This window comes from Astyanax mexicanus, chromosome 18 (assembly GCF_023375975.1).
Source record: "Astyanax mexicanus isolate ESR-SI-001 chromosome 18, AstMex3_surface, whole genome shotgun sequence".
NCBI classification, from domain to species: domain Eukaryota; kingdom Metazoa; phylum Chordata; class Actinopteri; order Characiformes; family Acestrorhamphidae; genus Astyanax; species Astyanax mexicanus.
Window position 1 is genome coordinate 12,995,258 of NC_064425.1, and position 25,026 is coordinate 13,020,283.

At 39.2% G+C, this 25,026-nt stretch overlaps 1 protein-coding gene across 1 annotated transcript in view; it reads left to right on the top strand.

Moving 5' to 3' along the window:
* traf4a (tnf receptor-associated factor 4a) overlaps positions 1–16,376 on the top strand; it is a 61,832-nt gene extending 45,456 nt beyond the window's left edge. The window contains exons 3-7 of the mRNA XM_015605662.3: positions 2,892–2,996; positions 4,069–4,230; positions 5,771–5,932; positions 9,619–9,774; positions 12,136–16,376. Of these exons, the coding sequence (XP_015461148.1) occupies positions 2,892–2,996; positions 4,069–4,230; positions 5,771–5,932; positions 9,619–9,774; positions 12,136–12,768 (1,218 nt within the window). The 3' untranslated portion in view covers positions 12,769–16,376. The remainder of the gene's footprint in view (positions 1–2,891; positions 2,997–4,068; positions 4,231–5,770; positions 5,933–9,618; positions 9,775–12,135) is intronic.
* The last annotated feature ends 8,650 nt before the right edge of the window (positions 16,377–25,026 follow it).

A 25,026-nucleotide genomic window follows, 5' to 3' on the forward strand; every position in this document is an offset into this window, starting at 1 on the left:
TCCATTAAAGCTGGGTGTGAGGAGGTTAGTGGGCTAACTCCACTCTCCTCAAAAGCCAAGAGCACTAGAGTTGTGTGCGAGCTCAGTATGTACTGTAGCATTGAGCCCATCTCGGATAAAGAGGTAAAATCCCTCAGTACAGTGGTAGACTCAAAATACTGTACTACTAACTTTAACTGAAGGGAGTTTGTTCACAGACTGAAGGGAAATGTCTTTTAGTGTGCTGTAATTACACAGTTAATGCACTAGAACCGCTAGGTTGGATACTTTTTGCTAACTGTTTGAGGGTCCAGGCTGCATTTGGCCCTGTTTACACTGCACTGATCACTTTATCTGATTAGTGTCTGGATTTTAAACACATGCATTTACACTTGATAGTCAAATGCATCACTGGTCAATTGGACTGAAATCCAATTAAAAGCTGCATAGACAAAAAGTGCTAATAATGATGGTTTCTACATCGAATTTCTCATGCCGGTATGTATAGTATTTTACTGGGAAAAGCAACATTTGTATTAGTTCATGTTAACTTGAAACAAAGCAAGAACTGTTCAGACTTATTGGGCTTAATAAGCTATCTATAGGCGAGAAAGTCAACCGCACTTGATTTAGGGAGTGTCAGTGTTTCTTCGGTATCCTGAGAATGCAAAATGCAAAAAATATGCCATGCACAGCTTGAAACGTGTGTAATGAGTGTGGATGGGGTGTACTTACAGCGCACCTGCTATGATGAGATAGGTATGGACATCTGAGGAGTGACTGTTGTCAGGGTTTTATTCAGTCAGTGGCGCACCTGTGTTTTCCGCCACCAAGATAGCAACACAACAGAAATTGACCTAAACACACACTTAATTTGCAGACCACCACGTCCACCTCCGTACATCTCTTGTCGTATTTCGTATTTTGTGCTTCATAATACGCCACACTTTTTTTTATGCGAGATAGGTCTGGACTGCACTTGTAGATGTAGGACATCCTGTGGAAGATGTTTTTCCAAGTTTCTCAGCTTTCACAGCCTTTTGTTGCCTCTGTGCAACTTTTTTACAATGTGTTAAAGCATCACATTCATAATGAGTGAATATGTTCAAACTTTTTTCTGTTTGATCATTAAATAGTTGGTCTTTGTAGTGAATTTAATTGAATATAGGTTAAAAAGGGTTTGTAAATCATCCTCATAATTTGTTTTTATATATGTTTTGCACAACATCCCAACTTCACTTCAAATGCGTTGTATATTCAGTATGTTATCAGCTCTTCCACACTCTAAGGTAAAGAGTAACGTGGAGTTTTATAAGTTGTTAGTGACTGTAAGTTGACTCCTCCAGCTTTAGTCGGACGGTGTGAACCCAAAAGCCTTTTGTTTCCTCCCAGAGCTGCCTAAGCCCATCAGATTCACACAGGATGTGTTCTTAAAAGGTCGTTATTATAGCTCCCCTCCACAATCCGCTGCACTGGAGCAGTGAATACGCATTAGCATTTACTTTACACAATCCTTTCTTTTTTCCTGAAGGCTTGGCTCCACACACGTGACTCCTTTTTTTTTCTCTTTTCAATCTGAGAATCTTATTGCTGGGATCGGCCTCAGTCGCTCTGTGTAATGCGGGAGAGCGCTGCCAGTGTTGAGGCGAGTGAAAATCAGCATATGATGAGGATGATGATGTGCTTTGAATGTTTGCATTTCTTTTCTTTAAGAGACTCAAGCTCTCCTTATTTTCAGAGTCCCGAAGCGAGAGTCTTTCTTCGTGCTCGTCCCGCAGTTCACTTTGGGTTTATGTAAAAGAGGAAGAGCTCCTATTGGCTGGGAGGGACTTTAGATGTGGGCAGCTTTGTAGTCTCCACTGTCAGAACGTGTTTCCACACTGATTAGAGCTGAGTTTCAGATCGAGGAAGAACTTCAGACTCATTTCTCTCTGTGGATGATGGACAGAAACGCCTGCAGTACTGCCTGCTGTGTGATCCTCACACACAGCAAATCTGTGTGTGTGTGTGTGTGAGAGAGAGAAAGAGAAAGAGCACTGCTATCAGTGTAAATCCTGCCTCTGTGTGCTGGGTAGAGGATTTGGGCTGATTGGATAGAGCTCTGCCTCATCCTTCTTCATCTTTATGGACAAGAGGGAAATAGAGGGTCGACTGCATGAAGTGCACACACACACACAAACACTAAAACACACACATAAACACACTGGCATAAATACACACAATCATTCGGTCATTCTTTATTAGACACACAGGGTTTACTCTGTACAGCTGCAGTCCGTTATATACATACATATACACACACAGACACACAGGGTAGTATACAAAGGTTTAGTCACCCCAGGTCAAATAAGGAGACATCTGTCCGCCTGTCTATCTATTTATATGTCTGTCTGTCTATTCCTCTGTATATTCGCCTACACTACATATGCATATCTGTCTATCTGTCTGTAAATCCTTCTAAACTACATCTGTATACTTATGGATCCATCTACCCATCTATCTATTTGTCCCTCTGTCTGTCCTTTTGCACTACCATCTGTCTTTCTGTCCATCTGTCTTTCTGTATATTCTTCTACACTACATCTATGTACATGTATATCTATGTATCTGTCCACCCCTCTATCTGTCAGTCTTCAGTACCTCTGTATGTCTATGTAGCCACTCACCCGCCTATATGGCTTTATATATATATCTCTTTCTGTCTGTCTGTTTATCTATCTATATTACACTATATCTGTATATCTATGTATCTGTCTGTCTGTCTGTCTGTCTGTCTGACTGTGGCACAGTATGAATTTATCTCTAGAGTTCAGATTGACTTTCCATGCTTTATATTGTACAGGAAAACATAATTGTGCCTTTAAAGCCACCATGATTCTCCATAATGTAATTCTGCGTTTTATGTGTTGCAGATCTACCCTGATCCAGAGCTGGAGCAGCAGATCCTGGCTCTGCCTATTCGCTGTATCCACAGTGAGGAGGGCTGCCGCTGGACGGGTCAGATGAAGCAGCTGCAGGTCAGTTTCCTCCTCATTGTCGTTCTGTATCTGTAGCCTGTATCTGGATTAGGCCTAGTCCATCTCAGGAGGACACTGAGCAGATTCTGCAGATTTCAGCATCATAGCTGATCTAAGCTCAGGTTGCCTATCTAGCCAGCAGTAATAAACAGAGTTTTTTTCCAGTTGTTTTATTGATTTTGTCACTATTAAACTAGTCTAAATGTATTTTTGCCTTGCTTTTAACTACAGTTAAAAAGGTTTTTAGAGACATTATAACAAACACATAGTTCTGTAAAAATGTCTTTTTAGTTACTTGGCTAAACATCAAATATCCTTTTTTTTTTTTTTTTACATTTTTGGATAAATACATTCATTTGCTGAATATTTGGTGCATCCCTTTAAAAAAAAAAAAATAACCATGGTCATTTTCCCATGCCCAATACAAAAATCTAATTGATAATTAATAATAATAATTATAATAATAATTATTATAATTATAATAATAATTAATAATCACTACCCTTTATTTCTGTTAGTTTTAGTTAACCTCACTGTAGTAATTTGTAGAAAAGCCTTACTAAAATAAAATTGTAGGCTCCACATGTCAAATGTTATTTTTAGATTCCTACTTTTTACATTTTTGGATAAATACATTCATTTGCTGAATATTTGGTGCATCCCTTTTTTTAAAAAAAAATAACCATGGTCATTTTCCCATGCCCAATACAAAAATCTAATACTAACCAATACCCTTTATTTCTGTTAGTTTTAGCTAACCTCACTGTAGTAATTTGAAGAAAAGCCTTACTAAAATAAAATTGTAGGCTCCAGAACTGCCAAATGTCATTTTTTAGATTCCTACTTTGTATTTGAAACATTTTTTTTAACAACAGTATGCAGAACATGTGTTTTCTTCATCTTCTCTTCATTAAATGTCCTCCTTTTTAAACACTGGCCTTTGTTGTTGTGTTGTTTTTTTAGAACAGTGCTGTAGCGTGACTGTATGCGAGTGTGTTTAGAGCCTGAAGGAAGTGTACACTGCGCTGTGCTTGCTGACACTTGTTCTATTCTCTGTGTTTTGCTCGCTCAGGGTCATTTCTCCACCTGCGCCTTCAACGTGATCCCCTGCCCCAACCGCTGTGCCGTCAAGCTGACGCGCCGCGACCTGCCGGAGCACCTGCAGCACGACTGCCCCAAACGCAAGGTCAAGTGCGAGTTCTGCGGCAGCGAGTTCACGGGGGAGGCCTTCGAGGTATGAACACCATCGGTCATATCTCCTGCTGACCTGTCTCGTGTTAAAAAGAGGAAAAAGAGGAAATGCTGTTGATTGGACAGTGGGATGTGCACAAATAGCTGTAGCTCCTCTGTTTTGGTTCTTCAGGGAACCAGAAGTGGGAATTTTATGGCAATACTCTAAGCGCTTTTCCACCAATGTGGAGTGGACTCCATTTTGGTTCACGCCCATAATTGTACCTTTACATTTACACCATTTATCTGACGCTCTTATACAGAGCGGCTTACAAGATATTTCCTTTTAGATAGTCGGGCCAATCTAGAGTTTCTTGCACAAGGACTTTTATTGGTGTAGTGCAACACAGTCACCCAGAGCAGGAATTGAACCCCAGTCTCCCACATGATGTGTTAGCTCACTGGCAGAGAGTGGTGTTATCCATTGCACCACACCAACCATAATTTTAAACTATTCAGCGCATTACCACCAAAAAAATAGATTCTGGAACCTGAAAGATTTGTTCCCACCTGGAACCAAAGAATAGTAGTTTTTTCAGAACCATAACTATGATGACATCTTTGGAGTCATTTTGCATGAAAAAAGCTCATTAAAGCACATCGTTTTTGTTAAAGCCTGTGCTCTCAGAAAGCCCTGAAACTCACTCTGGAGCAGTGGCTGAAAAAGCTCTTTAGGGCTGGTTTTCCACTGGAAAGAGTTTATACATATTTGTTAACAGTGTCATTCTGTGAGTGAAGTTTCCACAGGTCCAGCACGGCCAGGAAACCTTTGAGAAAGCAAACTTTGTTTATTATGTGGTTCAGACTTATAAATGGCCATTTAACCAAAAATAACCTAAAATAAGAACCCAGTTCTGAATCTTTATTCAAAATAACTAAATCAGGTAAATCAAATATAAATCTGAGAGTTTAGGTGAAGGACCCTTCTTCCATGCACTGTATATGTGTATTTATATTTAGAATATATATCATTTAATAATATAATTATAAAATATAATATACTTTATAATTTTTTTGTTTGTGAATTCAGCCCCAGGTCATTTAGCAGTGCTCAAGGAAATTATACTCTTAAAAATACTCTTAAAAAAAACAGTGATTAAAACTCATTAGAAATTAAATTCAAGGTGCAAAAACTGCCACTATATAAGAACAAATATATACACTATCACTGATTACACACTTTGTGCACCAGTATGGGTTCCTCTTTTTAAAATACAGTGAGAGAACTCAACGCTTTACACCCTGAAGGAAAACTGCTATTGCTCAATCAGCCACCACGCCTATTTTCATATGCTGAAAACAAGCCCTGCCATCTATAAAAGGGGTGTATTTGGGTTTAATGTGTCTTTTTATTAGGATCTTGTCTTTTATTTGGTTTTAAGGAAGTGGCGCTAGATTGTTTGCACATGTAATGAAATGAGCAATTTGAATTTTGGTTGGTTTTATACTCACAAAAACTCCAGTGAAAACAACTTTACTGAAAACAGTTTTACTGAAACCCTTTTTTCTTTTTTTCTTTCTTTCTTTTTGTCTCTTTCTCTCAGAACCACCAGGGCATCTGTCCTCAGGAGAGCGTGTACTGTGAGAATAAGTGTGGGGCACGGATGATGAGGAGGCTCCTCGCCCAGCACACCATGGCCGAGTGTCCGAAACGCACACAGCCCTGCAAATACTGCGGCAAGGAGTTCGTCTACGACACCATCCAGGTCCGTCTCACGCTGGAGCTCTTGGCTGCTCCAACCGTCTACCAGCTACTGACTCAGCAAGCTGTAGATCAGTCTGATCAGTCCACAGCACTCACTACCTCCTGCTTATCTTCTCATGTGCTGCTGGAGTGGAGAGCATGTGTGTGGGAATTAGATTTGCTCAGGCTTTCTTCACACGACAGTGTAAACACGTTGCACATTGCAAAATTACATTATATTACAGTAATCTGATTTGTTTGCTCTGTACTTTAGTAGGCCTGGGCGATAAAGCAAAAACATTATATATATCACCATATTTAAAAATATTTTCAGCAACACTTTCTATGAATTTCATATCTATAAGACTTTATTAAAATGCTAATAACACATTATAATGCACGGAAAAGGAATTATAAACATGGCTATACATATTAGTGTGTCCCAAATTTTCTAGAAACTTGGCTCAGTTTCTCAAAACTCTAAACACAAACTGAAAATGATTAACTGCTTTGTTGAAACTCTCTAATTTCTAGCAAAACTGATTCCTTCCACCAAAACAACACGCAGATATTTATACGTTTATCCATATAGCCATTTTTACTGTATGTAGTTTGTTGCAAAACTGTAATTTTCACTTATGTAAGTACAATGAGAAACATGACGAGGAGTCAGAATCAGTTCACATACAAAGAGGTAACAAAAATGTATTATTTATATATTTGAAGGTCAGTGATTCTCAGGTGACCAAGGTTTTCTAAATGATGCAATTTGTTTAGTGATTTGTAAAGCTGTGATTTAGTATGATATTTGAGTGAGACCATGTGGAATTGTGCTTAGAGTTTAGCAGTTTGGAGTGACAATGTTGACACATTAGCTTCATATTTTTAGATTTGTGTGCATAGTTCCACTTTTTGTGTGAATACAATGTGGAAAAACTGTAATGAAATTTATAAGATACAGTATTAAAGCTATGTTATTACACATTATAAATTGTGATAATAATTACAGTATCATCAGCTGTGTTTATATTCAGGGTTCATACAAAAGTCAAGAAATGTAAAAATAGCAATTGTCAGGCCTGGGTAAGATTTGGAAAAATAAAAATACCCAGAACGTTTAGGAAAAGTCATGGAAATTTGGTCTACAAATCTATTTTGCGCTAACAAATACATCAGCTCAGAGTTAATTCAGTAATTTAGCCTTAAACAATGGAGCTCTCAGGATCTGACACACATTTTATTATTTAAGATTGTGTCAACTTTTTATCTGATTAATTTTAGACCTACTATAATCAATTTTAATTTCAGTTTTAGTTAGATTTTTGGTTTTATTGTCCATGTCTGCACTGATGTTTTAAAACCGTGTGGTCATGAAAATTTGCCTTGAAGGCCTGGAAAAGTCATGAAAAAATCATGGAAATGTATTGTTTAAAATGCGTATGAACCCTGATATAAGATAGAAGATGTTATATGTCAATACCAAGAACCTCAACAAATCATACTATAAGTTCAACCACTTTCAACCACTCTTTAATTATAATACTATGTTTAATATTATAATAACTTATAATTATTTATAATACATTATAATGTGTCGTCCAAAGAAACCCACACAGTATTTGAGTATTTCCATGTAAAAAAAAAGTACAATAACCACAATATTAATATTATCGTAGTTTAATGTGTAGTTTGAATGTTTTATGGTAATTTTCTTGGTAACAAGCTTAAAAAAATCGCTGGTAGTTCTTCTCAGCAGTTAGCTAGCTAGATAACATTCCCGTTCCACCTTAAATGGTGCAACAGATGGCAGAGACTGCAGTATTTAAGTTGGAATGGAAAAATAAAACTTAAATAAAAGTATATTAAAGCTAATAAAAGCTCCTCATCACAGAGGAATGATTAAGAAATGGACAATAATAATTAATTGCTGCACCACCTGCCCACTTTATAATGACATGCGATAAAGCACTAAAGTTCATTCCAACTCAACATGAAAAAATGTGCAACAGCAGTGAGTTACGTTTTCAGTAATGAAATAACAAATGCTTAAAAAAACAGAGTGATGATGAAACCGAAACTTCATGTGAAGCAAGTCTGTTGCTTTAGTCTGTTTGCATCAATTTAGAAGCACAAACAAACTGGTTCATTATAAAGGATAGAAGAAGTTACATTATACAGTCAGTGTGAACAGCCTTAAAACATTGGATTTTTGTAAAAATCAATTTTTTGCTACTTTATCCTCTGTGTATACGTAGACTAAAAGGCTAAAAGAGATTAGATCTATATATAGATGATGTTTATTCACATTATTCATATTTATTCCTCATCTAAGATCTGAACAGTGACTCTCTGCACTGTGAACGTACAGTAGTGAGTACACACAGTGGCTTTAGTCACGGTTTGTTTTCTCACAGAAAGTGTTTAGAACAGCTCATGAACTGAGAGGAGTGGTGAGATTATTTGTTTTTAGGGTCTGACAGGAAATGTCATGGGTGTTTAGGATGGTGAGGTGGTGGCTTGCTTGTAAGAGGTGCTGTGTGTGTGTGTGTGGGTTAGAAACTGGGTGCTAATGGAACAGTGGTGTCTCAGTGGTGTATTAATGGCATTGAAGGCTCCATAGCGTGGGATGGCAGGGGGCCCGAGACTACATGAACGGTGGCTTTCATTTCAGAGCTGGTTTTGGTGCCAGTCAGCCGCAGCTCCAGCCAGCCTTTCTCCACACACCTGCATCCACACCCACACATCCACACACACACACTTTCCCCACGTCCTTCAGCTTTAGGCCTGCATTCAGGATCAGCGGATTCCTCCTGCCGCGCTCCCGTACAATCAATGATTTAAGAAGATCTCATATCATTTACATTTATTCTAATCCCGGCTTCCAGGCCTGAGATTTTACGTATTTTTTATAATGTCGGATTTTCCATAATACTGTGCTCAGCATGTCAAACTGAATATGCATTATCTCATCAGCATTTCATGAGAGCGTGCATGAGATATTTCCACATTTTTCCACACATTTCCCCCCTAATCTATGCGTGCCACATCTGTAGCATACGTTCAACTCACAGTGACGTTAATAATTAATCATGCACGTTCAATTTCATTCAAATTTATTTAGATTACACTTTGCACAATGATGTTTTCACAAAGCAAAGTGTATCAATACGTAAATTATATTAATTTTACCAAATTGAAAACTTCTGGAATATAATCAAAAGGAAGATGGATGATCACAAGCCATCAAACCAAACTGAACTGCTTGAAACCTTGCACCAGGAGTAAAGGCATAAAGTTATCCAAAAGCAGTGTGTAAGACTGGTGGAGTAAACACATGGTACACCAAGGCAACCTCATTAAAACACCATAGCAACCAACTGCTACAGTATAGCAACACCTTAGCAACCACCTTGGATATCATAGCAACCACTGAGCACCTTCTAGTCTTAACAACTACTTTCCAACACCAGAATACTATTGTGACCACTGGAATACTATTGTGACCACTCAGCAACATCACGATAGTCACCACCTTGGATACCTTAGCAACCAGCTAGCCACCACAGCAACCAGTTTAAGCCACTTTAGTTTGTAACCAACTCGAAATGTGTTTTTAAAAAGCAGAGATTCTGAAAGTCTTGCTGTCCATGTTAATAATAAATCTTAATCAATGAAAGTAACACACTTCTGCTTCCTCTGTTTCTCCAGAATCATCAGTACCACTGCCCTCGCTTCCCCGTCCAGTGCCCCAATCAGTGCGGGACCCCCAACATCGCCCGCGAGGACCTGGCCACCCACGTGAAGGAGAGCTGCGGCAGTGCGCTGGTGCTGTGCCCCTTTAAGGACGCCGGCTGCAAACACAGAGTGAGTGTTCCTTCCCACTCCGCTCCACCGAGCTCGTTTGCATCCTCTCCGCTGTGGCTTCGTACACGTCAGGATCTGTTTGTTGCCGTTTGTTTGCGTGTCTAAAATGAACAGTTTAGGGTTTCAGATGGACGATGAAAGCCTACGGAAAAAAAACGCCATGCCCAAACAATGGCTGAGTTCTGATCTCCGGCTCCGCGGCCCCGGGACACGTTTTAATTAATCACACTTTCCGTCCTGACAGTGCATTTTAGTCTATTTTTGAACAGCAGAAGCATGTAGAGCGCTGTGGCTGTGGAGGCAGATGGGCTTCATGTTGTCAGCTTGTCTGATGTTGAGGAATGCAGATGGTCTGACTAAGCACAGGAATTCAGTGTAGTGTAGAGTAGTGTATTTCCTCCATACAGAGAGCTTTTACGCCCAAAGAACTCTGGTTCTGGTTCTTGAAGCAGGTCAATTCAGGCTTAAAAGAACTGTAGTGCTTTGCAGCGAACAAGTCTGCTTTCCACCAATTTTAGTGGAACCATCAAAATGTCACATCATACGTCATCAACAGAGGATGTTGCACAGAGGCAGTGAACAGAAGCCATCACAATTCGTGCTTCAACGAACCTAGTATTCTTTGGTTCCCACTAGGCTGCAACGATAAGTCGATGAAATCGACAATGTCGATTATTTAAATTTGTCGACTACAAATTTCATTGTCAAGGAATCGTTCATTTGTAACAGTACCACATTACACAAAGTGGTGGGGACAGATGGGAAATGGCTCACTCACACAGTTTACACTCAACTCAGTCTGTCTCCAAAAGTGCCCAAACTCAACAGATTACATAACTAATCACTAGCAACTTACACATTTAAAAGACATCTAGGCATTTAAATGGATTTTAAAGCTCATGTTTAGCTTTAAAGGATATGACATAAATAATCGTTGACTAATCGACTATTCGAAAAAAATTATCATCAGATTAGTCGACTACCAAAATAATCATTAGTTGCAGCCCTAGTTCCCACTATAAATGAACATTTCTGTTTCCAGAACCTACTTTTGTTGATGGAAACGCAGTGAACTGTTCAAATTAGGTTTGCAAACCAGAACAGTGCCAATTCCACGTTGGTGGGAAAGCATTAACAGTGCTGTGGATGCAGAGAAGTTTACACAAACGAATGCAGGCAGTTCCCAGTAGAGGCACAAGCCAGCGTATGCAATATTTAGATTTGGAGATTTGACTGCAGTTTTAAAGCAACTGTGACCCAGATAACAGAGAACGCCCTAAGAACGTTTAGCAAAGTCTTGAAATGGTTCCAAGAAGGTTAGCCATTATGTAACGCTACAGAAATAACATTCCCGGACATAATAATAGTTTCCATCACAATCTATCTATCTATCTATCTATCTATCTATCTATCTATCTATCTATCTATCTATCTATCTATCTATGTTATTAAAACGTTTCTCACATAACAATCCAATGATGGATGAAGATTAACATCATGGAAATGTTTAAGTAACATTCCCAAAATTAAAAATGCAAACATTGACAAAAGGAGTGAGAGAAAAGGGGGTTACTTCACCTCCAAAGTGGTTTGATTGACCTGATTTGTTTCTGTGTTAAGTGAATTTTAGGATTTTTTTTTTTATGTGGATTGGTCCAGATATCCAGATATAATCCTGATACTCAATAGAGATGAAGTAAACAAGTGTAAACAGGGTCAGACTGTCTTGCTTGTGTGGTTTCTGTCACTTCAGGACGTTCGGTTATTGATTAAAAAATAAAAACTGATCGTTAAAAAGTACTATTAAAAGGGCTCAGAGTGGTCCAGCGGTCTAAGTGCTGCCGCTATGAGCAGGAGATCACTGGTTCAAATTCTGTTCATGTAGCTTGCCATCGGCTGCCGGAGCCCTGAGAGAGCACAATTGGCCTTGCTTTCTCTGGGTATGTAGATGGCACTCTTTCCCCACATCACTGCAAAAAGTGATGTCGATAAGCACAAGGCATCTGTGAGCTGATGTATCGGAACCGAGATGCTGCGCTTTCCTCCAAACTCGCTTTGATGCTACACGCCAATGCTGCATAAGTAGTAAGCAGTTTGAAAAGAGGCGATGGCTGACTTCTCATGTATGGGAGGAGGCATGTGCTAGTCAGTGGCTGCGTAAATTGGGGAGAAAATGGGAAAAAAAATTGAAATAAAATGGAACAAAAAGGACTATCAAGAAACATCAACCATGTCTAGTCTAGTTGACTACATTTATGAATCATTGTAGTCAATCATTGTTGACTATAATGATTGATCTCATTTTCTTAATATATTAATTGTATTCCAATTGAAACGCTCATAACTTTATCTTCTTTGCAGTGCCCAAAGCTGGCGATCGGACGTCACCTGGAAGAGACCACCAAGTCTCACCTGACAATGATGTGCAGCCTGGTGGGCCGTCAGCGGCAGGAGATCATAGAGCTTCGGCGCGAGATGGAGGAACTGTCGGTGAGCCACGATGGCGTGCTCATCTGGAAGCTGAACGATTATTCACGCAAGCTTCAGGAGGCCAAGCTGCACAACAACCACGAGTTCTTCAGTCCACCCTTCTACACGCACCGCTACGGCTACAAGCTGCAGGTTTCCGCCTTCCTCAACGGCAACGGCAGCGGCGAGGGGTCCCACCTCTCCATCTACATCCGTGTGCTTCCCGGCGAGTACGACAACCTGCTGGAGTGGCCCTTTGCCTACAAGGTGACTTTCTCCATCCTGGACCAGAGCGACCCGTCTCTGTCCAAGCCGCAGCACATCACCGAGACCTTCAACCCCGATCCCAACTGGAAGAACTTCCAGAAGCCCTCCAGCAGCCGCAACTCGCTGGACGAGAGCACGCTGGGCTTCGGCTACCCCAAGTTCATCTCGCACGACGAGATCCGCAAAAGAAACTACATTCGTGACAACGCTATCTTCCTCAAGGCTTCCATAGAGATTCCTCAGAAGATCATGGCTTGAGATGGGAAGCCAATGGAAAGCTGGAGAGAAACGCAAATGATTTCATAGGAAGACATTTTGGAACACCTTCCTCACTCATTTCTTAATGATGCTTTTGATGTTTTCCGTTACGAAAACTCAAGTGAAAGACTGGAAAGACTGAGGTTGCCCATGTGGTGGAGGGGCTCCACGAGGAGCTCTACGAGGGGCTCCGTGTCGTCGAAATGTAGGAACGTTGAGGTGTTCTGGTCCGAGAAACCATTGCACGTACTTATTTCAGATTCACCTTTTTCAACACTTTTCAACACTTTCCTCGATTTGCAACGAAAGCCTTTCTCACATTCAATAGTGCCTAGAAAGTTTTATTTTAATTTAAAAGTTGTTTTAAAATAAATGTGATTTATGGTCATTCTGTGACAGATGTTAAGTAAACGGTAAGAGTTTTAAGGAGGGTGTGAAAGGTTATTTGTAGCCTGATGTTTGAGCTGTGTTTGGGAACAAGGCAGCAGTGCTCTAGATACACATGGGCAGACAGAACCTGTGTGGTCTGTGTTAGGAATTCAGTGTAAACACTCAAACCCGTTTGCCTTTCGTTTACATTCGCTCCCCCCTCAGCGACGGTCCCTGAACTGTACCTCAGTGACACAAACTGCGGGACCTCGCTTTCCTGTTTACCTACTTTTAAATAAACTAATAGCAGCTGTGAAGTAAACATGTCTCACTTGGACACATTCTGTCACCGAGGCCCTCTCTGTCTCTCAGTCTCTCAAACTGTCAAGATCCCAGTCTCTCAGTCTCTCAATCTCTCAATCTTTTAGTGTCTCAAGATCTCAATATCTTAATCTCCTAATCTCTCAAACTTTTAGTTTCTCAATCTTTGTCTCTCAGTCTCTCAATCTCTCAACTTTTCAGTCTTTCAATCTCTTAATTTCTCTAATTTTCAGTCTCTCAATTTCTCGGTCTCTCAATCTCTTAATTTTGCAATCTGTCAGTCGCTCAACCTTTTATTTTCTCAATCCCTCAGTCTCTTAACCTTTCATTCTCTCATTATCTCAATATCTTAGTCTCTCAATCTCTCAATTTTTCAGTATCTCAATATCTTAGTCTTTCAATGTCTCTGTCTCCGTCTCTCAATTTCTCAATCTCTCATTCTTTCAGTATCTCAAACTCTATTTCTCAGTCTATCAATCTCTTGTTCTCTCAGTATCTTAGTCTCTCAATCTGTCAGTCTCTCAGTCTCAGCTTTTAGTTCTAAATGTTGTTCCAGAACATAAAGCTCGTTTGGGGAAGTTTTCACGACACCTTATTAAAGGCGCTCTCAGGAGAGTTGCATTCCTGGGTGTGTGATGGGGCCAGTGTGCTAATGTGTGTCTCAGGCTCTACAACCAGTCCTCTGCAAGTGAACTGATGCACTCATTTGTGTGTGTGTGTGTGTGTGTGTGTGAAGAGAAAGCCATCGATGTGAGAACTTTAAGTTTACATGCAGTGTTGGTTGAGAACTGGGAGGACTCTGGGTGGTGTGGTTGTTAGGGGATTGTTAGAGATGTCCCACTCAAGGCCTGTTTTTATTTATTTGAATGGAAGGATATTGGCTATTTTAAGCCAGATAAAACCCTGATTCTTAGTTAACACAGTTTAATCCCATTGTACTGTATGTAAACATTACATGTTACATGTAACAAAAAGGGCATTCTTTAGAACATAGGAAAAAGAGGCATTATAACAAGACAAGCAGTTTTCACTGTTTAAAGCCAAGAAAAGGGAGTAGCATTCTTCCTAACGTATGCTGGTTGGTTACAGGGTAGAAATGCAATGATTCTCTGACCAATTATTGTCTGTATTGATTAGATTACTAGCAAAAACTGATATTTGCAGGTATTAGATTATTAAGGGCATGTAAACACACTTAACAAGATTAGCAAACTGGTGTAGCGAGGTGTATGACATTACACTACACCAACAATACATCCTAACCTAATTATGTAACATTATTCCAAATGTTAGACACTCTAGATAAAAGTGGCAGTCAGAAATGCTATGAAATATTGCTATAAAAATGCTATAAAAGTTCAGTTCAGAGTGTGTCACACTATGCAAATACTGAAAATACCTGATTTTACTGTAGCATATAACAGTAGCTGAGCTGTTTTGGGATGCATTGATATGTGTAGTACGAAAGTGCTAATATATACACATTTATATATTTATATGGTGCTAAATGTCCCTGGATTAGTATTATCTACAAACAGAACCATTGATTAACCTTTTTTTTTTTAATTAATAAAATGAATCCAGGCTTTTTTTTAAGCCTAAGCGCCTAAGCACTTCCAGAGTTAAATAAATACTAGTTTGAAATATCAAATCAAGAATTTGTTCTTATAAAAAGTCAGCAAAAATTCTGCGTCACATTTGTTATGTGTATTATAGCAGCTATGCTCTTATAACTGGACACATCCAGGTAGCTGCACTGTTAAAATAGCAATCTGCCAAAGTCAGAGCACACCTTTGTTTTAAAGGGAATGGCAAGTGACATTCTGATTGGTTTATTTCACGTTACGCCCAGAACACATCCATGATAATTGAGAGAATTAGTGCATGCCTTTTGCACGTTTCGAGTCGAGCAAGGTGTACTTTTCCCATCGTTATGATAGCCACACTCAAGATTAATAAAATAGGGCCATAGGCCTCTTAGGTTGGGATGGGATGAAAGCCTTGATTGGGACATCTCTCTACTGATGGTTGAGATCAGATCAGTTTGTGTATTTGAGAGTTTATGCCACAAATTTGTACTGTAACCTGTTCTCTTGAAACCTTGAAACTTTTCATTGGGGGCATTTTTATTGCATCGGGCGGAACCACCACACGGAACCAAAATCTTCTTTTATAAGGAAAAAGAAAGGAACTAAATGAGCTAAAGCGCGTAGGACAAGTGAGACCTTCAGACTTCAGACTTTCTGGTGCATGTTCTCCTTATTGGACTCTAAACTGAAGAGAGAGAGAGAGAAAGAGAGAGAGAGCGAGGAGGTGTGTTGGTTCTTCAGGTGGAATCTGAGGAGCGTTCCTCTGCGTACCTGAGGAAAGACGAGCTTCGTGCAATATGGCTGCCATTTCTCCCCACAGACAAAGCATTAGAGCATCGGAGGAGGACTGTGGATAACTGAATTACTAAACATGTGATTTACTAATAGACATGCGGAAGCACATTCTCATCTTACGTCTTACTCTTCTTCATCATCATCATCAAAAAGAAGTCCTGATTTAATCGCGCTATAATACCAGCTAATATTTTCACAATAACTTTGAGAAAATGTGGATTTTTTTCAAGATTCTGTATTTTACAAGCGTACTTTCCAGATGTTTTATACAACACTTTTTTTTGAGGAGAGGTAGGGAGCTGTATTTGGACGTTTCCTCCGTTTCGGTCTCTGGAACTTTTTCCATCGTTCATCGTTCCGGTTTGGATTTTTTGCATACTCTGTCTGTACTATACGCTCTTGATAAGTATTTATTTTAAGCCATCACATAGACTCCGAACACAGGATGGCGCAAATGTTTTTATATGTTTTTGTTTGATTTGTTTGACGACTGCTTGTCATTTTTCTCCTCCTTGAAATAAAATAATGTCCAGAGTCGTGGTCTCCTCTCGTGTTGTCTCGTGATCTCGTGGGTTCAGAGTTCAGTGAGGGCTTTGCTCTGATTGGTGCTGGGTGAGTTTCTGTCACGTGTTGCTCTGTTGCCTCACTGTTTACATCCTTATCTGTCCCAAATATTTACTGTTCACATACATCACTTCCCACTCGGTTTCGGCCCTGCAGACAACATGCAGTGAACAGTATAACCTCTACAGGCCGAGCATTCAGAACTGTTCAAAGTGCAGGGTTGCCAGGTCCAACAAAAATATCCAGCCCAAACTCTTAAAAACCCAAACCCTCCCTTCAGAAGCTTAAACTAGCCCAAAATATATTCCTGTCACATATTTCTGTTTCAAACAAATGGCAAAACAACTATTAGTGTACAACACAGGATTTTGTTTATAAGGGATTTATTATCAGTGTTGCTGTTTATCTTAGTCAATTATAATATTATAATATTAGTAAGTAGTGTTTTATAAGTTTCTTATTAACAGTTTTATATCCCAGTCAAGAGCATTTAATAGATACATAATTAGCAAAGAATAGAAACATAATTCTGTTCTCTCCCCTCCTGAACTCATTTCTCTCCTCTTTGACATTTTTTACATCGTCTGGAGATTTCTGGATAGATTGCGATTTCTCTCTCTCTCTCTCTCTCTCTCTCTCTCTCTCTATATATATATATATATATATATATATATATATATATATATATATATATCTTTTCTTTTCATGCTGTCCTTTATGTTGTTATGTTCTTCACCTGCGACTGGATTTTCAAACAAGCCAACAAATTTGGCGGGAAAACCGCAAACCTGGCAACTCTGCCTTCATGGCCATGTCCTGCAAGTTTTATTTGACATTTGGGGACACCTAACTTCTCAAAAATAATCACTATTTCTATTTTAATGAACAAATACTTTAAACAGATTCAAAAACCTCCAGTCACGGGTTCCTTTCATTTATGAATAATTCAGTAGTAAGAAAAGTGTGTGCAAACATTACAACCTACTCAAAAGGCATGAATTTTTATTGTACAAACAATATATAAAGTGGTGTGAAAAAGTAACTTTTTGGCATGTTCTTCACTTTTAAATGCTTCAGATCCTCAAACAAATTTAAATATTAGACAAAGACAACACAAGTAAACACAAAATGCATTTTTGTATTTAAAGGTTTTTATTATAAAGGGATAAAAAAAAAAATCCAAACCTATATGGCCCTGTGTGAAAGTGTTTCCCCCCAGTTAAAACGTAACTGTGGTTTATCACACCTGAGTACAATTTCTCTAACCACACCCTGGTCTGATTACTGCCACACCTGTTCTCAATCAAGAAATCATTTAAATAGGACCTGCCTGACAAAGTGAAGTCCACCAAAAGACCCTCAAAAGCGAGACACCATGCCGAGATCCAGAGAAATTCAGAAACAAATAAGAGAGAAAATAATTGAGCTCTATCAGTCTGAAAAAGGTAATAAAGCCAATTCTAAAGTTTTGGGTCTCCAGAGAACCACAGTGAGAGCCAGTGTCCACAAACAGCGAAAACATGGAACAGTGGTAAACCTTCCCAGGAGTGGTCGGCCGCCCAAAATTACCACAAGAGCACAGCGACGACTCATTCAAGAGGTCACAAAAGACTTAACAGCCACATTCAAAGAACTGCAGCCCTCACTTGCCTCAGTTAATGTCAGGGTTCATGATGGAGTCATGAAAGAGACTGGGCAAAAATAGCCAAAATAGCAAAAAGAACATTAAGCCTCGTCTCAATTTTGCCAGAAAACATCTTGATGATCCCCAAGACTTTTGTAAAAAAAAATACTCTGTGGACAGAGACAAAAGCCTGATGCTCACCGAGGATGCCAACCAGGCTCTGCCTCTTCTTCCCAACGATGGGCGAAAACTGAACACACACACTTACACACACTCTTATCCGTCCCATCCTCCTTTCCTCACTCTCCTCTATAAACTCCCAGAGAGAGATGGAGGGATGAAGGGAGAGGAAGTGAGGCAGACACATGCTCGGCTTTGATCTGGTGCCAGCCGTTTTCGTCGTAGCGACTGTGAACGTGGGGCTTTATGGAAAAACGGGGGAGGGGGAGAAAAAAAGTTCCTCAAAGTTTCTCCCCGAGGAGGAGGAAAGACTGAACCCTGCTTTAAACAGGAGAGCAGACTTCCCCGAGCTTTAATAAAGCGCCGGCTGTTATATAAATACGTTATGTGAGAATAATTTACATTTCTGTTTTTTGGTACAATAAGGTATTTGTTAAAGGTATTAAAAAAAGTATTGTGTGGGTATTGGTATCAAATTTAAAGTACTATATTGGTATTGAAAATTCTAAACTGATTCCATCAATGTGTAGTTGTGTTTAGATGAACAAATTGAAGGGGTAAACAGGAAACTGTTTTTACTAATGCTTTATTTACATTATAAAGAATTTACATGCTAAAGTGTCCTGATTAATCACGTGCATTAACATTAATAGACTAATAAAAGCTTTTTTTTATAACTGCTCTGATCAGTTATAAAAAAAAAAGCTTTTATTAGTCTATTAATGTTAATGCACGTGATTAATCAGGACACTTTAGCATGTAAATTCTTTATAATGTAAATAAAGCATTAGCGTATTAGCATTTTTATTTCCCTATATAAAAACAACGACAGTTCTGCTGAGTTTAGAAAGTCGATTATTTTCTGAAATATGTTGAAAGATGGATTAAATCACATAAATAACTGGCACTTTCACAACTCTTTCAAATGCGAGCGTCATGTGATGCCACTGAGATATAAACATTTAAAAACATTTTTTTTTACCAAATTTTCAGCCAATTTTGCATTGTGCTGTTTCTTTTTTTGTGTAACTGAGGGCTGTAATAATAATAATCCCCCTCCACCAAACTTTACACTTTACACTTTACACTTGGCATAATGCATTCATTGCTCTTAGACTTAAACTTAGACCTAGACTAGCCCATTAAATTGACAGGCAGAAAAGAATAACGCATAACTCATAAGCATTTTATCACGGTACCACAGTGCTGGAATTCACTGAACTCCTTAGAACAACTCATTTTCTTCCTTTAATGTTTGTAGAAGCAGTCTGTGGCCATGATTTAGAAGGGTGAGTAAACACTTTTGGCAACATACAACCCCTGGCAAAAAGTATGGAATCACCAGTCTTGGATGAGCACTCCTTCAGACATTTCATTCTGTAAAACAAACTCTGATCAAAAACATGATACAATAATAAGGTCATTCCAAAGTGCAACTTGTTGGCTTTCAGGAACACTCAAAGAAATGAAGAAAAAACATTGTGGAAGTCAGTGAATGTTACTTTTATTGACCAACCACAGGGAAAAAAATATGGAATCACTCAATTCTGAGGAAAAAAGTATGGAATCACTCAAATTGAAGGTAGAAAATAAGGACACACCCAGTCAATTTCCTTTCCCTAAATGGACACCTGCCTCAGATTAGATCTGCTCGTTAGTCTGCAGTTAAAAACACCTGCAGTCATGACACCTTGGAGGGCTGCTGGACGAATTAGAGTGGCAAGAACCATGGCTCCAACAAGAGAAATGTCTCTTGAAACAAAAGAGAGGATTGTGAAACTTCTTGAAGAAGGTAACTCTTCACGCATGGTTGCTAAAGATATGGGCTGTTCACAGTCAGCTGTATCCAAGATATGGACCAAATACAAACAGCATGGAATGGTTGTTAAAGCCAAGCGTACTGGTAGACCGAGAAAGACATCAAAGCGTCAAGACAAGCAACTTAAGGCCATTTGTCTTGAAAACCGAAAAAGTACAACTAAACAGATGAAGCATAAATGGGAAGAAGCTGGAGCCAATGTATGTGACCGAACCGTAAGAAATCGCCTAAAGGAAATGGGATTTCAATACAGGAAAGCTAAAAGAAAACCATCATTGACACCTAAACATAAAAGAACAAGACTGCAGTGGGCTAAGGAGAGGCAATCATGGACTGTGGATGACTGGATGAAAGTTATCTTCAGTGATGAGTCAAGAATCTGCATTGGACAAGGACCAAGGACAAGGACCAGGATGCTGGAACTTTTGTTTGGTGCCGTTCCAGTGAGATTTATGAAGAGGCCTGCCTGAAGAAAACAACCAAATTTCCACAGTCCTTGATGCTATGGGGCTGCATGTCAGGCAAAGGCACTGGGGAGATGACTGTGGTTAATTCTTCTATCAATGCACAAGTTTACATTGACATTTTGGACAGTTTTCTCATCCCTTCAATTGAACAGATGTTTGGAGATAATGAAATAATTTTCCAAGATGACAATGCATCGTGCCATAGGGCAAAAACAGTGAAGGCATTCCTTGGAGAAAGACACATTCAGTCGATGTCATGGCCTGCAAATAGTCCAGATCTCAACCCAATTGAAAACCTGTGGTGGAAATTGAAAAAAATGGTCCACAAGAAGGCTCCGACCTGCAAAGCTGATCTGGCAACTGCTATCAAAGAGAGTTGGCACCAAATTGATGCAGAATACTGTTTGTCACTCATCAAGTCCATGCCTCAGAGACTGAAAGCCGTTATAAAAGCCAAAGGTGGTGCAACTAAATACTAGTGATGTATTTTGAATCATCTTTTGTTTATCTGTTTTTCATGATTCCATACTTTTTTCCTCAGAATTGAGTGATTCCATATTTTTTTCCCTGTGGTTGGTCAATAAAAGTAACATTCACTGACTTCCACAATGTTTTTTCTTCATTTCTTTGAGTGTTCCTGAAAGCCAACAAGTTGCACTTTGGAATGACCTTATTATTGTATCATGTTTTTGATCAGAGTTTGTTTTACAGAATGAAATGTCTGAAGGAGTGCTCATCCAAGACTGGTGATTCCATACTTTTTGCCAGGGGTTGTAGTGTATTTTTAACAAGGTTTTTCAATTATAGGGGCACTCCAGAATGGGCGGTTGCCCCCCTGCCCCCCCCATGAGTTCACCAGTGAAATCTGCTGAATCTGTAAAGAAGAAAAAGAGGTTTGAACGTTCTGTGTTAGCGGCGTCATGTTTACAGCTAAGAGGCCGTCTCTCCCCCCCCAGTTTGTGAACCCACCGCCAACCAGACCCCGGTTATTTAAAGTTCAGCGTAATAATCCCGGCCGTACCGACGGGTCTGAAGTTTCCTGCCTCAGGGAGGTTCAAACAGCAGCTCAGCGCAGCTCCTAGAGGCAGAGAGATCAGAAAATAGTAACGTCTAATTACACATTAGCTCACTGCTGGCCTGCATGGTGGGAACGGTCACGTGCCCCGCCCGCTCCAGCCTCGCTCTCGGTGCAGCCCGGAGGCAGTAAAACACATCCATCATGTCCATCAGCAGCACAGCACCCCGCTCTCCTCCACTCACTTTCATACACTAAATAGATTTCTTTCAAGAAGAGAAACATACAGAAATAGAATCACGAGGGAACGATCTTCCTCAGACGCCATAAAAATACACCATAAAAAATGTGACGACCACATGTTTCAGAAACCTGTGACTCTATACTCTATATACGCTTCACACTGAATTTAAAGGACCCTTTTCTTGTTTGTCACTTTGATAATGATAAGTGGACAGGCTAAAGTTTTAGAGTTTTATAGCTGTAGAGTTTTAGAGTTTGAGAGTTGTAAAGTTTTAGAGTTTTATAGTTTTAGAGTTTGAGAGTTGTAAAGTTTTAGAGTTTAATAGTTGTAGAGTTTTAGAGTTGTAAAGTTTTAGAATTTTATAGTTGTATAGTTTTAGAGTTTAAGAGTTTGAGAATTTGAGAGTTTTAGAGTTTTATAGATGTAGAGTTTTAGAGTTTAAAGTTTTAGAGTTTGAGAGTTGTAAAGTTTTAGAGTTTTAGAGTTTGAGAGTCTTAGAGTTTGAGAGTTGTAAAGTTTTAGAGTTTTATAGTTGTAGAGTTTTAGAGTTTGAGAGTTGTAAAGTTTTAGAATTTTATAGTTGTATAGTTTTAGAGTTTAAGAGTTTGAGAATTTGAGAGTTTTAGAGTTTTATAGATGTAGAGTTTTAGAGTTTAAAGTTTGAGAGTTGTAAAGTTTGAGAGTTTGAGAGTTTTAGAGGTTGAGAGTTTGAGAGTTTTAGAATTTTTATGGTTGTATAGTTTTAGAGTTTTAGAGTTCAAGAGTTTGAGAGTTTTTGACTTTGAGAGTTTTAGAGTTTTAGAGTTGTAGAGTTTTAGAGTTGTAGAGTTTGAGAGTTTCAGTAGTGAATTCCAGCTCGCTGCTGCTCTGTAGCTAAAATCAGATTTTTCCCGGTTCAGTAAAAACTCTCGGTACCTGGCAGGTTCTGGATCATGATGGTTATGTGTGGAGATCTTTGGAGAAGCTTGGAAAGCCCTGAGCTCTGAGAGTGTTTCCAGTGATAAGGCCTGAGAGTGCAGCGTGGTGGACTTCGCTCCCTCTCGCTGTGGGCTTTTGCAGCGCTGCCAGACTGCTGCTCCTCATGTTAAAAGTTAAACAGAGCACGTGCAGAGAGCGGAGAACGAGCTGGATCATCTCCCTGCCTCTGCTCTCCCACAGACCATCAAAGCTCAGGCTGGAGTCCAGAACCAACAGACCCGGCTCCAGAGTCAGAGCCGTGACTCAGCTCCGTCTCTCTGATCAATGAGCTGCTCTGTTTCCCTGATCACTGACTAATGTTTGCATTTCTTTGACTATATGTTTAAAACAAAACTCTATTGATATAAAGTTATAAGGCATGGTCACATGGTACAGTAACCCCACTGTGAATGCTAACATGTTGTGTTCAATAAAACCATGCAAACATATGATGTTTTTGTGTTGTATTAGTTTAAGCAGACTGTGTTTGTCTATTGTTGTGACTTAGATGAAGATCAGAACACATTTAATGACCAATTTATTCAGAAATACAAGTAAATCCCAAAGGGTTCACATACGTTTTCTTGCAACTGTATATTGTCGCTGTCCAATAAAAAGCACTTATCTCCAAAACAACAACTTTACAGAAGAGAGAAAAAACCTTGTAAACTTTCTGTGGATGTCAGTGTAAAAAGAGTTTATTTCAGGTCATTTTGGAGTTTTTCTATTGGTCCATTTATCAAGAAATTTTGGTACAGTGTAAGGGACAGTTTGTCTGTTCAACTTATGTAGTAAACTAAAACTTGGCAAAAAACTGTACAGCGGGCAAGACTTTCTTTGTTTTTTACTTTTACCAGACAGGGATATATTTTAGAGTAGTCTGAGGTGAAATGAGTTTTCATGGGAGCCATGATGCTCCTGAACGCATCCCAGGAGAAAAAAAAACTGATTGGCTGACTTACAGACTCTTTGCAGAATCAGACAAATGTTATTGACAAATGTTTGCATTTATTTGACTATATGTTTACAATAAAACATAACTGATATAAATGATCAATGTATATTAGTAAAATTAGACATGGTTAATAACCAAAGGGCTCAAATTAGACTTTTAGTTAGTTTAGCATCCCAACCAACCACAAAATTTATTTCAGGTAGGTGCCACCGGACCTGGATTTGGACCCCCCATGCAATCATTTAGTCAATCAGCCAATCAGAACCCTGCCTGTTTTGCATGCACTTCATTAATACCTTTTTCACCCTTTTCTCCTTCCCTCATGCAATTGGAGAAAAAAGTTTTCTAGATTTCAGGGAGCCATTATTAATCTGCGGTAGACTCTCGCAACTTCCGGCAGACTTGGGAATGCATTGGGACATCTGGTTGTTGGGATTTTGCTTTTGTTTAAACAGAACCTAAAGATTCTGATCGTTACAGGCTTTAAGTTAATTCCTCTCTCACATTCTCTTGTTTTTAGGGTTTTAGATTGACTGAAATCAGCTTACTCCCCCCGACTGATTTATCAGTACATTTTGACCTGTGTGGCTTTTTAAATGAGACATAGCACAGGCAATCCAGCCAATCAGAATCAAAAGAGATTAATAAAACATGCTGTCATTGCTTGGAGAACAGATCTACAGTATTTACATTTCCTTACATACAAAGTCTGGAATGTTTTTCTTCTCATTTAAAGATACAGGAAACTGGAGCTTCGAGGAACTCCAGATTGGGCTGGTTTGTTTTGGCCGCTGGTATTCTAATGTGTAAGATCTGTAATGCTGATCCCTGCTGATCTGCTCCGTGCTGAACTGATCGACTGACTGACTGTCAGTGTTTTCCTCTCTTTACGCTCAGTGGAGCAGCACAGGAAACACTGACCTGTAGCCAGAGGCCAGAACCCCACCCCTCTAAACCCACCCTGATCAATGAAGGCCTGCAGTGTGGAGCTCTAGACCTCCTGTGAACTGTCACGTCCCTGTGACATCTCCTCCAGATGTGCTGTCCGGAGATTCTGAGCTGATCAGCTGACGAACTGAACTGAATTAAATTGAATTGAATTATAGTTTAATCATAGTTTGATAGTGTGATTTTTAACAGTGTGGATGTAGACTATATTTAAAGTTCTCATTCCGTTCCGTTTTTTTTATGTCTAGTTGTGGTATTTAATATGAATAAATGCCAGAGAGACCTATTGTATTTCATAAAGAACAAGAAAAAGACATTTAAACAAACATACAAACACATATATAAAATATAAAATCGCATATTAGCAGAATATATAGGAAAAAATACAAAAAAGTGATTATTGTGCTACAA